The 13,805-nt window shown below is 43.8% G+C and overlaps 1 protein-coding gene and 1 pseudogene across 1 annotated transcript; both read right to left on the reverse strand.

Moving 5' to 3' along the window:
* Positions 1 to 6,950: 6,950 nt before the first annotated feature.
* Positions 6,951 to 8,929, reverse strand: LOC124013335 (zinc finger protein RFP-like). The gene has a single exon (XM_046327611.1). The coding sequence runs from the start codon at positions 8,799 to 8,801 to the stop codon at positions 7,170 to 7,172; it is 1,632 nt and encodes a 543-aa protein (XP_046183567.1). The 5' UTR covers positions 8,802 to 8,929; the 3' UTR covers positions 6,951 to 7,169.
* Positions 8,930 to 9,630: 701 nt separating this feature from the next.
* On the reverse strand, positions 9,631 to 13,117 carry LOC124013336 (annotated as a pseudogene).
* Positions 13,118 to 13,805: the final 688 nt, after the last annotated feature.

Raw genomic sequence — 13,805 nt, forward strand, 5'->3', positions numbered from 1 at the left:
GATAGCCCGGTAGCAGACGAAGGAAGCGAGTTGTGAGCGTATTCTGCCCAGGGGAGCTGTTCTGCCCAAGACGCAGGGTTTCTAAAAGAAAGGCTGCGTAATATGCGACCAATCGTCTGATTGGCCCTTTCTGCTTGACCGTTAGACTGGGGATGAAAACCGGAAGAGAGACTGACGGAAGCACCAATCAAACGACAGAACTCCCTCCAAAACTGTGACGTGAATTGCGGGCCTCTGTCTGAAACGGCGTCTAACGGGAGGCCATGAATTCTGAACACATTCTCAATGATGATTTGTGCCGTCTCCTTAGCGGAAGGAAGCTTAGCGAGGGGAATGAAATGTGCCGCCTTAGAGAACCTATCGACAACCGTAAGAATCACAGTCTTCCCCGCAGACGAAGGCAGACCGGTAATAAAGTCTAAGGCGATGTGAGACCATGGTCGAGAAGGAATGGGAAGCGGTCTGAGACGACCGGCAGGAGGAGAGTTACCTGACTTAGTCTGCGCGCAGTCCGAACAAGCAGCCACGAAACGCGCGTGTCACGCTCCTGAGTAGGCCACCAAAACCGCTGGCGAATAGAAGCAAGCGTACCCCGAACGCCGGGGTGGCCAGCTAACTTGGCAGAGTGAGCCCACTGAAGAACAGCCAGACGAGTAGAGACAGGAACGAAAAGAAGGTTACTAGGACAAGCGCGCGGCGACGCAGTGTGAGTGAGTGCTTGCTTTACCTGTCTCTCAATTCCCTAGACAGTCAACCCGACAACACGCCCTTCAGGGAGAATCCCCTCGGGGTCGGTAGAAGCTACAGAAGAACTAAAGAGACGGGATAAGGCATCAGGCTTGGTGTTCTTATTTCCCGGGCGATAAGAAATCACGAACTCGAAACGAGCGAAAAACAACGCCCAACGAGCTTGACGTGCATTGAGTCATTTGGCAGAACGGATGTACTCAAGGTTCTTATGGTCAGTCCAAACGACAAAAGGGACGGTCGCCCCCTCCAACCACTGTCGCCATTCGCCTAGGGCTAAGCGGATGGCGAGCAGTTCGCGGTTACCTACATCATAGTTGCGTTCCGATGGCGACAGCCGATGAGAAAAATAAGCGCAAGGATGGACCTTATCGTCAGAATGGAAGCGCTGGGACAGAATGGCTCCCACGCCCACCTGAAGCGTCAACCTCGACAATGAATTGTTTAGTGACGTCAGGAGTAACAAGGATAGGAGCGGATGTAAAACGCTTCTTGAGGAGATCAAAAGCTCCCTGGGCGGAACCGGACCACTTAAAGCACGTCTTGACAGAAGTAAGAGCTGTGAGAGGGGCAGCCACTTGACCGAAATTACGAATGAAACGCCGATAGAAATTAGCGAAACCGAGAAAGCGCTGCAACTCGACACGTGACTTAGGAACGGGCCAATCGCTGACAGCCTGGACCTTAGCGGGATCCATCTGAATGCCTTCAGCGGAAATAACAGAACCGAGAAATCTGACAGAGGAGACATGAAAGGCGCACTTCTCAGCCTTCACGTAGAGACAATTCTCTAAAAGGCGCTGGAGTACACGTCGAACGTGCTGAACATGAATCTCGAGTGACGGTGAAAAAAATCAGGATATCGTCAAGGTAAACGAAAACAAAGATGTTCAGCATGTCTCTCAGTACATCATTAACTAATGCCTGAAAGACAGCTGGAGCATTAGCGAGACCGAACTGCAGAACCCGGTATTCAAAATGCCCTAACGGAGTGTTAAACGCCGTTTTCCACTCGTCCCCCTCTCTGATGCGCACGAGATGGTAAGCGTTACGAAGGTCCAACTTAGTAAAGAACCTGGCTCCCTGCAGAATCTCGAAGGCTGACGACATAAGGGGAAGCGGATAACGATTCTTAACCGTTATGTCATTCATCCCTCGATAATCCACGCAGGGGCGCAGGGTACCGTCCTTCTTCTTAACAAAAAAAACCCCCGCTCCGGCGGGAGAGGAAGAAGGCACCACGGTACCGGCGTCGAGAGAAACAGACAGATAATCCTCGAGAGCCTTACGTTCGGGAGCCGACAGAGAGTATAGTCTACCCCGAGGGGGAGTGGTCCCCGGAAGGAGATCAATACAACAATCATACGACCGGTGAGGAGGAAGGGAGTTGGCTCTGGACCGACTGAAGACCGTGCGCAGATCATGATATTCCTCCGGCACTCCTGTCAAATCACCAGGTTCCTCCTGAGAAGAGGGGACAGAAGAAACAGGAGGGATAGCAGACATTAAACACTTCACATGACAAGAAACGTTCCAGGATAGGATAGAATTACTAGACCAATTAATAGAAGGATTATGACATACTAGCCAGGGATGACCCAAAACAACAGGTGTAAAAGGTGAACGAAAAATCAAAAAGGAAATGGTCTCACTGTGGTTACCAGATACTGTGAGGGTTAAAGGTAGTGTCTCACATCTGATACTGGGGAGAAGACTACCATCTAAGGCGAACATGGGCGTGGGCTCCCCTAACTGTCTGAGAGGAATGTCATGTTTCCGAGCCCATGCTTCGTCCATAAAACAACCCTCAGCCCCAGAGTCTATCAAGGCACTGCAGGAAGCTGCCGAACCAGTCCAGCGTAGATGGACCGACAAGGTAGTACAGGATCTTGATGGAGAGACCTGAGTAGTAGTGCTCACCAGTAGCCCTCCGCTTACTGATGAGCTCTGGCTTTTACTGGACATGAAATGTCCAGCAGAACCGCAATAGAGGCAAAGGCGGTTGGTGATTCTCCGTTCCCTCTCCTTAGTCGAGATGTGAATACCTCCCAGCTGCATGGGCTCAGTCTCTGAGCCGGTGGGAGGAGATGGTTGAGATGCAGAGAGGGGGAACACCGTTAACGCGAGCTCTCTTCCACGATTCGTCGTTCTATGCGGATGGCGAGTGCAATCAAAGAATCCACGCTGGAAGGAACCTCCTGGGAGAGAATCTCATCTTTAACCTCAGCGTGGAGTCCCTCCAGAAAACGAGCGAGCAATGCCGGCTCGTTCCAGTCACTGGAGGCAGCAAGAGTGCGAAACTCTATAGAGTAATCCGTTATGGATCGATCACCTTGACATAGGGAAGCCAGGGCCCTGGAAGCCTCCTTCCCAAAAACTGAACGATCAAAAACCTGTATCATCTCCTCTTTAAAGTTCTGATAATCGTTAGTACACTCAGCCCTTGCCTCCCAGATAGCTGTGCCCCACTCCCGAGCCCGACCAGTAAGGAGTGATATGACGTAGGCGATCCGAGCTCTCTCTCTAGAGTATGTGTTGGGCTGGAGAGAGAACACAATATCACACTGGGTGAGAAAGGAGCGGCACTCAGTGGGCTGCCCAGAGTAACATGGTGGGTTATTAACCCTAGGTTCCGGAGACTCGGAAGACCAGGAAGTAGCTGGTGGCACGAGACGAAGACTCTGAAACTGTCCTGAGAGGTCGGAGACCTGAGCGGCCAGGGTCTCAACGGCATGACGAGCAGCAGACAATTCCTGCTCGTGTCTGCCGAGCATTGCTCCCTGGATCTCGACGGCAGTGTTGCGAGAATCCGTAGTCGCTGGGTCCATTCTTGGTCGGATCCTTCTGTTATGCTGGTGAATGAGGACCCAAAAGCGACTTAACAGAAACAGAGTCTTTATTCCAGTCTATAACAAAAACGATAATCCTGGATATAATCACAGGTAAAGTCAAACAGGAAAACTGAAATCCTCTAGGCAGTAGAGGGGAACAACTGGAGACGCGACCACAGACTGCAGGTCGCTTCGGGAAGGCGCAGGCCGTAGCTGATATAGATACCTGCTCACACGCAGCATCTGAAGAAGGCAGAAACACGACAGGGCGGAACAAGGACACAGAACAGCAAACATCAAACAAGGATCCGACAAGGACAGAAGCGGAAAACAGAGGGAGAAATAGGGACTCTAATCAGAGGGCAAAATAGGGGACAGGTGTGAAAGAGTAAATGAGGTAGTTAGGAGAATGAGGAACAGCTGGGAGCAGGAACGGAACGATAGAGAGAGAGAGCGAGAGAGGGAGAGAGGGAGGGGGAGAGAGAGGGATAGAAAGAGGGAAAGAACCTAATAAGACCAGCAGAGGGAAACGAATAGAAGGGGAAGCACAGGGACAAGACATGATAATCAATGACAAAACATGACAGGCTGGATTAACAAGAAGTTAAGCTTTTAAATGATGTAAGACACTTGTTCTACATGGACAAGTCCCTCATGGTGAGGAGAAGGGAGACGAGGCTTTGTGGGAGGTTATGGCTGCGTCCTGATTCTCCACCAGTCATGAATTTAAAAGGAATGGATTGGTGTAATAATTGGCTTGAGGGAGTTTCCACTGTTGTTAAATTCATGTTGTGCTCACTTTGGAAGAAGGATGGAGAATCGGGACATTGCCTTATAAATGCCGAGGTGGAAAAAGTACCCAATTGACATACTTGAGTAAAAGTAAAGATACCTTAATAGAAAATGACTAAAGTAAAAGTGAAAGTTACCCAGTAAAATACTACTTGATTAAAAGTCTAAAAGTATTTGGTTTTAAATATACTTGTACTGAAGTATCAAAAGTAAAAGTATAAATAATTCCTTACATTAAGCAAACCAGACGGCAGAAATTTCTTTCTTGTTTTTATTGATGGATATCCAGGGGCACACTCCAACACAAACAAAGCATTTGTGTTTAGTGAGTCCGCCAGATCAGAGGCAGTAGGGATGTCCAGGGATATTCTCTTGAATAGTGTGTGAATTAGACCATTTTCCTGTCAAAATGTAACGAGTACTTTTGGGTGTCAGGGAAAATGTATTGAGTAAAAAGTACTTTATTTTCTTTAAGAATGTAGTGAAGTAAAAGTAAAAGTTGGCAAAAATATAAATAGTAAAATAAAGTACAGATACCTAACAAAACAACTTAAGTAGTACATTTTATATAGTATATTTTTGATTAAGTACGAATAGCGTTTGTGCAGTTTACACTAAACTTACGCGATTATCTCATTCTTTCTCTCTCTCCCTCTTTAGGAGTTTGTACAGAACAGTAAGAATATGGCGGGAAGGGATCGGCCGGATGCAGATGGAGACGGTGGTGAGATAAAACCCACGGTGAGTTTAAAAAACTTTTCCAACAGAGAATACATTCATTCACCTCCATAATCTAGAGTCAGATTTAATATTTTTAACTAGGCAAGTGTCTTATTTACAATGGCGGCCTGGGAACTGTGAGTTAACTGCCTTGTTCAGGTGCAGAACAACAGATTTTTACCTTGTCAGCTCAGAGATTCGAGCCACCAACCTTTCGGTTAGTGGTCCAATCACTAGGCTTCCGGCCGCTCCGGATGTAGGTGAGGATATACCCAAAATGATGATGCGGATGAAGACAATAGTGAAGTTTAACACTCCATTTGTTTATTGTTGTAGACTCATGGAGGAGGGACTTTAGCTTGACCAAACCAGAAGACAGAAACCAAAAGGCATTTCCTAACGTTTCCATGATATTACACCACTTCCGGGGACTACAATATTTTTGGTAACCTGTTTATTAAGTTATGGAACACGTTACATAAAAGCTTTGGACTTTTTAAAAGCACAATGTGTTTTTGTGACAAATGTTGTCGGTAACAGAAGTACATCCATCAAGAATATTGTTAGTGTAGTTTGGTGCTATTTTACAGATTGTAGAGTTCATGTTTTTAAGTTTAGCCTCTTGAGCGAAAGTACTGCGATTGATTTTGAAAATGCATTCTGTGTCATCACTGTTATTTTGTCACCACTACCACGGTACACTACAAGTGTTTTGTATCTCAAATGAATTTTTGGATTGTGGTAATGATGATCATGTTCGCATCTTGTGTTGAATTGGTACATCTAATACAACAGAGACATTCCTACATGGACATGTTTTAAAGTTTGTGATTTTGATTTGTGAAAAGGTGTTCTCCCTCGCCTATTAACAGGATCATTTTACTACAGTGGATGAAATATGAAAGAGCCATTTACTCTGATGAGCATGTTTTATATTAGTTTAATATATGAAATGCAGGTCCTACAAATATTGAGGTTGTCTTTTGTCAGAGGCAATGAATGATCATACCTGACAATAGTTAAATTGTGGAAACATTGGGTCATTACTGCTTATTGAGTTTGTAATACTGTATGAACAAAGGGATCGTATATGACTGTATCTCTATTCCTTTCATACGTTTTAACCAATCATATATTTTTGATAACATTTTCTGCAGGGTAATAAAAGAAAGTAAAACAAGCTATGTCCATCTGTGTTTGTGAGAGCTGTGGGGCAGGAGAGGATCCATTCTATGTGGGGCATGGGTTTGTGTCAGGATGTCCTAAAAACAATATATATATATACACCCAACAATAAAACAGTATATTTAATTTAATTTATCAAAATCACTATCCTAAACCAACAACCTGCTGAAGACAGGTTATATTATATTCACAGTCTTGGATCCACAGCCAGCTCAATGGAAAAGTATCCTAAACCAACAACCTGCTGAAGGCCGGTTATATTATATTCATCAAGCTAGAAGGGGTCTTGTTACAAAATCCACGAAATGAATGATGTACACCAGCTCAATGGAAAAGTATGTCCTTTAAATACAAGCTTGTTTCTCTCCATTTTTTGTAAACATATTAAATGTTCAAATAAACTGTATTGCCTCAATCCAGGCACATCCCTCAGCTTTTTACCAAAGCACTTTGTTACCGTTTCAACTGTGGATTTGAGCTTTATAAAGTCCTTTGTCACATTCACCTACATCCAAAACCAGTTCAAAGGCTGAGTACGTCTTCAATCATCACATTCACTTAGAGACACAATAAGAGGTTGAGAGAAACAGAGAAAAGGAACGTCACTTTAAAGGATAGTTTTCAGTCTGTGATAATTATGGGTAAATTATATGAATAATCAAAGCAACATAACTTTAATTCCATTTAATTCCATTTAATAGTCTTCATTATTCAGTAAATACACACATTTATTATCCATGCTAAGATGTACAGAATACTCTACATTCTCATTTGAGGATACAACTTCAGAGGACAATGTGGATATTCAAATGATGTGACCTGTCAGTATGTTTACAGTATGGAAATGTGCATTTTAAAATATCTGGGAAAAACAGTTCCCTTTCCGTTGTTTAATCAGTGTGTGTGATTGACAGGAGAGATGATGAGAGGGGCTGAGTTTTGACCATCATCATTATCAGAGGGGCCGAAGTATGGAAAGAGTTTCTCGGTAAAGGTGCAGCCAGTGAAAGAGTAGATATGAGACCTGGCCTCCACATCATAAAAGGAGACCAGACCCTCCTCATAGTCCACAAACAACCCCACCTTCTGGGGCTTCTTTCTCAGGCAGAGGAGGACAGGGGGGGAGGTACAGGCTTGGTACTCATTCCCATCCCTTAGTATCACAGTCCAGAGTCCATGTTCAGGGCTCAATGTGATATTCCTCTTCCTGTCAGTGGACTCTCTGGCCACTCCTAAAGTCCACCTACTCTTACTGTTAACCGTCACCTCATAGTAAAATCTCCCTGAGGAGAAGCCATCCTTTGCAAGGACAATCCAATACTGATTAAACCTTTTTGGAATGTCAGGAAGATTCTGTGGTATGTCTCCACGTCTTACTTGTTTCCCATCTTCAGACACGACGAGTTTGTGATGTGCTGTATCAGGGTCCAGAGTCACATCCACTGCATACTGCTGAATCCTCTTCAGTTTGACCTCAGGCAGCTTCTCCATCTCTTTATTCAGTATCTCCTCCAGGTGAGACACAGCTCTCCTCACAGTCCCCACACACAGATCACTGTGAACACTGATCTCAGACCAGTTCTTGGTGGGTAGAGGGGTGCACACTAGGAATGGGAAGCTCTGGAGAAGTTGGAGGTGGTCCTCAGTCTGTGAGAGCTGCTTCAGATCAGTGCTTCTCCTCTGTAGCTCAGTGATTTCCTGCTCTAGATCTTTAATGAGCCCTTCAGCCTGCCTCTCTACTGCTTTATGCTTCTCCTCAATCACCTCAATTAATTCAGCCTGGCTTTTCTCAATTGAGCGCACCAGAGCAGTGAAGACCTGTATGCTGTCTGCTATCTCTCTATCTGCATCTCTCTTGCTGAGATCTACTGAGAGTTTGATGTCTTTAACCTTCTTCAGTCGCTCCTGGATAATCTGCTGCACTTCTGCCTCTTTTTTGTCCAAGTGAGCCTTCCTCTTTCCACACTCGTCCTCTATGTGGACAGTCATGTGAGTCTTGTGGTCTGTTTCATTGCAGAACTGACACACACACGTCTGGTCAGTCCTACAGAAAAGCTCCAGGAGTCTGTCATGCTTCTTACAGATCCTGTCTTCCAGGTTCTCCACAGGGTTGACCAGTTTGTGTCTCTTTAAGGCTGGGGCTATCTGATGAGGATCCAGGTGAGTCTTACAGTAAGAAGCCAGACACACCAGGCAGGACTTCAGGGCCTTGCGCTTCATCCCAGGGCAGACGTCACAGGGCACATTTCCAGCTTTTGCAGGGGACTCATCTTTTCCTCTGTGTCTCATCGTTTTAAAATTCTCTACAACCTCTCTTAACATTGTGTTGACACTAAGTTTAGGTCGTTCTGGGAATTTCTCCTTACACAGTGGACATTGGTACAGGTCCTTGCTATCCCAGTAATTTGTAATACAGACCATGCAGAAGTTGTGTCCACATGAAGTGGTGACTGGCTCAGTGAACACATCCAGACAGATAGAGCACAGGAACTGGTCTTCAGACAGGAGACTGCTGGAGGAAGCCATATCTGGAGAGAGAACAAAGTCGAAAATATAAACGTTTTAATTTAGCAAATTGCAGCAAACCCTCTCTGAAAAACTTCAGATCAAAGGAATAATAGACACCAGCTCTATATTATAATCAATGAGTCAATAATACAATATATGTTTTTAACGGAGTTAAAAAAAAAAAAAAATGAAATAATAGCCAATCAGTGCTAAACTGAGTGAGCTCTACTATGAATGGTCCTGGCGCACCAACATAAAGTGTCAATAGAAGCCGGTTTGGAATTGTCTTCTCTCCAATTGCATCGAGAGCATACGTCATTGACAGAAACAACTTGAATTCTTGCATCTCTTTGTGTTGTTGTCCTCCGGTGGCTAGCTAGCTAAAATGGCCTCTTTCCTGGAGATAGGGATTTGGACTTGTGGTTTTACTTAATTCTCCATACTGGACACTGATTTAAATGGCAATTCTGATCCAACCATAAATACATACATATTGCCCCTGGCCTGAGAGGATGGAAGTTCAATATGTTGCTAGATATAGAAGGCTAATCTTACTGTAACTAGCTAACGTTGCCCATGAAATGAAGTTAAACTAGCGATCAAGCATTGTAGCCAAGTAGCCTAGGATGGCAAAAAATAAAGTGTGTACTGTTTGACAGAGTGATAGACCGTTTCCTCTCCATGAAAGAGAGGATGGCATTGGAGTTTCTGTACATACACACAGAAATTAGAACCATAGACAGCCACATCATATTTAGCTTACGTTGATTGGACTAAATTGTTTTTGGTATCTTTTAGTTGTCACTGAATTAGACTAAGCATCAGATGATGTTGAAATGTTTAAGTTGAAATGGTGCTGGAATAGTAGAGGCAGCTCCTGTTTTCTTTGCTTCTTGCGGTAACTCTCTGTGGTTCTAAATCATTAGAGGTCTTAAAATGTCAGAAATGCTAACTTGCTGTAGGTCATGTAACTGTTTGTTCCATGCAATATGCTTTGGGGACTTCACTGGACAAAGGTTGCTCTCCGGGTTTTGTGATGAAACAAAGGTTTGTTTGAATTTATTCTAAAACCTTTTTCAATGTGCCATTTCTGGCTCTGGACAACATGACAGGAAAATCTTTAATTTACCAGATATTTGAGAAATGTAACATCTATATGCATTCAAATCCAACCTGGACAGCCAGCACCTTCAATAAATTAGGAATGTTGGCTAATTAAACCATATTTACATGTAACTAAAACCAGACTATAACAATTTACAGAAACACTATTGATTGTGTTTCGATGTGTAGCATATGCAAAACTTTATAGCCAAGTATTTTTCTTTATTTTTGGGGAGGTACTTTCCTAAAATAATAGTTGTCCACCTCACGGTTCAGCTGTCAGAGATTTGATTACTAAATGTATCAAGGCATTGCATATGCAAAGGCCAATAGGCTTAGGTGTACACTGTATGATATTAACATTTAAATAAATATATATATACGTAGCATATATATAGGAAAATAAGCTTAGGCCTAACCCCAGAGAGAGAGATGCTGGTGGCATGCTACGACACTGACATGCATTTCTTTATGGCAGATGGCTACTGCGTCTTCTACACGGATATAGACACACAGAAGGAGGGCAAATTTATAGGCTTTCAATCTGAATATTTTGTATAACGATGAGCATTATATTGGTAGATTAATGGAGTAACTCTGGTAGGCCTGAAACTATCTCCCTCACCTGGAGCACAGGGGGACACTGCCTTCATAGCACAGGCCTGCAGTAGCTAAGGCTTAATGATAGCCACACCATACCAATCCTTCCTAAACGTTTCTAAACTTTATTAGGGTAATACCAAAAGTAAGTCAAGCCATTGTTTGTATGGAAAATACGAGCAGAATGGTGAATGTAAATCTGGGAAAAAACACACTACCCTCCCCCTGTAACCCCCAAAACCCCACACAACCAAAGCAATGAAAAAGGTTTGACAAAGCTCCCATATTTTGGACCGCCCCTCTCCAGTAATATTCAATCTGTCCCTAACAGAATAAAGAAGTGTACATGTTCATTTGATGATGAGATTACAGAGGGCATCCATGGAAATTCCAATCATGTGTCATGTCGGCTGGCAAAATATGATAATTTCTAAACTGATATATTCAATGATTTGTGAATGTAATTAGTTTAATCAGCCTGTGTGATTGACATGAGAGATGATGAGAGGGGCTGAGTTTTGACCATCATCATTATCAGAGGGGCCAAAGAATGGAAAGAGTTTCTCTGTAAAGGTGCAGCCAGTGTAGGAGTAGATATGAGACCTGGCCTCCACATCATAAAAGGAGACCTGACCCTCCTCATAGTCCACAAACACCCCCACCTTCTGGGGCTTCTTTCTCAGGGAGAGGAGAACAGGGGGGAGTTACTGGCTTTGTACACATTTACATCCCTTCGGTACACAACACAGAGTCCATCTTCAGGTGTCAGTCTGATTTCCCCTTTCCTGTCTATGGACTCTCTGGCCACTCCTAAAGTCCACCTAGTCTTACCTTTAACAATCACCTCATAGTAAAATCTCCCTGAGGAGAAGCCATCCTTTCCAAGGACAATGGCAAAACGATCAAACCTTTTTGGAATGTCAGGAAGATTCAGCTCCCTGTCTCCGTGTCTTACTTGTTTCCCATCCTCAGACAGGATGAGTTTGTGATGTGCTGTATCAGGGTCCAGAGTCACATCCACTGCATACTGCTGAATCCTCTTCAGTTTGACTTCAGGCAGCTTCTCCAACTCTTTATTCAGTGTCTCCTCCAGCTGGGACACAGCTCTCCTCACAGTCCCCACACACAGATCACTGTGAACACTGATCTCAGACATGTTCTTGGTGGGTGGAGGTTTGTACACTAGTGATGGGAAGTTCTGGAGAAGTTGGAGGTGGTCCTCAGTGTGTGAGAGCTGCTTCAGATCAGTGCTTCTCCTCTTCAGCTCAGTGATTTCCTGATCCAAATCGTTAATGAACCCTTCAGCCTGCCTCTCTACTGCTTTCTGCCTCTCCTCAATCACCTTAACAAGCTCAACCTGGCTTTTCTCAATTGAGCGCACCAGAGCAGTGAAGACCTGTATGCTGTCTGCTATCTCCCTCTCTGCATCTCTCTTGCTGAGATCTACTGAGAGTTTGATCTCTTTAACCTTCTGCATTCATTCCTGGATAATCAGCTGCACATCTGCCTCAGTTTTCCCCAGCTGAGTCTTCCTCTCTCCACACTCTTCCTCTATAGAGACTGTGTCATGAGTCTTGTGGTCTGCCTCAGTGCAGAACTGACACACACATGTCTGGTCAGTCCTACAGAAAAGCTCCAGGAGTCTGTCATGCTTTTTACAGATCCTGTCTTCCAGGTTCTCCACAGGGTCGATCAGTTTGTGTCTCTTGAAGGCTGGGGCTATCTGATGAGGCTCTAGGTGAGTCTTACAGTAAGAGGCCAGACACACCAGGCAGGACTTCATGGCACTGAGCTTCTTCCCAGTGCAGGTGTCACAGGGCACTTTTCCAGGTTTGAGAGGGGATTCGTCTTTACCTCCGTCTCTCATCTTTTTAAAATTCTCTACAACCTCTCTTAACATTGTGTTGACACGAAGCTCAGGTTGTCTGTAGAGCGTCTCCTTACACAGTGGACATTGGTACAGGTCCCTGCTATCCCAGTACTTTGTGATACAGGCCATGCAGAAGTTGTGTCCACATGAAGTAGTGACTGGCTCAGTGAACACATCCAGACAGATAGAGCACAGGAACTGCTCTTCAGACAGGAGACTGCTGGAGGAAGCCATTTCTAGAGAGAGAGAGCGAAGTTCAACATTTTTATTTAGCAAATTGCAGCAAACCTTCAGATCAAAATAATAACAGACTCCAGCTCCAGATTATAATCAATCAGTCATTAATACAATATAATGGAGCATTTTCCATTTCCTGGAATGAGTCAGCTCTCGATAGTTTCAGTGACATTGTCAACACGGCACAGGTCCCTGGACATTATCCAATCTTGATTAAAGTTGTTTAACCGTACTACATGCAGTATAAATTTGTGAATTTACTAAATATAGTTAAACATATTTACTGTAGATGGAGATTACCATAAAATTAATATACACAGTAATATTTCTTCATCGATCGTTGTAAATCTCTACTCACCTGTGTCTGTGTAAAATTGTGAGGGCGTGTTTTCTGATTTTTCTCTAGTATATACTGTAGTTTAAAAAAATCAACGGAGACTGTGTAGCTGTTTAAGAGAGATTTCTGAAGAGTTTGAAATAGTGTATTCATGTGTGCAACATGCAGCACGTCTAGTAACTTCAGTTTCACTTCAGTAAAGTGACATCAACATGCTCCTCCCCACCCGGTGCTGCTCTGTGCTGCTCTGTGCTCTGGAACAGAGTGAACCCTTCACATGGCTGATCTCTCTTCATTCTTGATACATTGTTTTCTTATCTCAATACAAACAGGGTTGAAGAGTTAAACAAGAGGATTGTAATTGTTTTACTGATCTAGGCAGAATGAGTGTGAATCAGAAATGTGAAACAAGTACCTATTGCAGGTGTATGGAAGGTTTTCTGTCATCAACAACAACAGAATTCTAATTCCACATTGGTTGTCTTGGCAGATTTGACCATTAATAAATAAGCAAGAAATATCCCATACTGTGCCTTTAAACATGCCCACTTTCACTTATACGAACTACCAGTTTATCAAGTCAGATGATGGGTAGGGACAAAAATGCAGAATATCCTTTGGCCCTTTACTGTTTGTAGAAAAATGCCTGTGCTCGCTGTATGCCGAAAGACTGCATCTGCTGCTTGTGGAGCCTGAAGAAGTGTCTAACATACGTGAATCAATTTAGTGTTTTATCAGAATCCGATTTATTGTCATCTGAGTTGTGGATTGTTCTTACGATTCCACACCATATCATTGACAACAGTCTATTTTACAATGGAGACTAATTTACAATGGAGATGCCTCTACATCTTCATTGCTTGCCGTTTAGGGT

This window comes from Oncorhynchus gorbuscha, linkage group LG24, assembly GCF_021184085.1.
Source record: "Oncorhynchus gorbuscha isolate QuinsamMale2020 ecotype Even-year linkage group LG24, OgorEven_v1.0, whole genome shotgun sequence".
In the NCBI taxonomy this organism is placed as follows: Eukaryota; Metazoa; Chordata; class Actinopteri; order Salmoniformes; family Salmonidae; genus Oncorhynchus; species Oncorhynchus gorbuscha.

What these genes read in the sequence shown, in the direction of transcription:
- LOC124013335 (XM_046327611.1), bottom strand. Translation starts at nt 8,801, where the DNA reads ATGGCTTCCTCCAGCAGTCTCCTGTCTGAAGACCAGTTCCTGTGCTCT.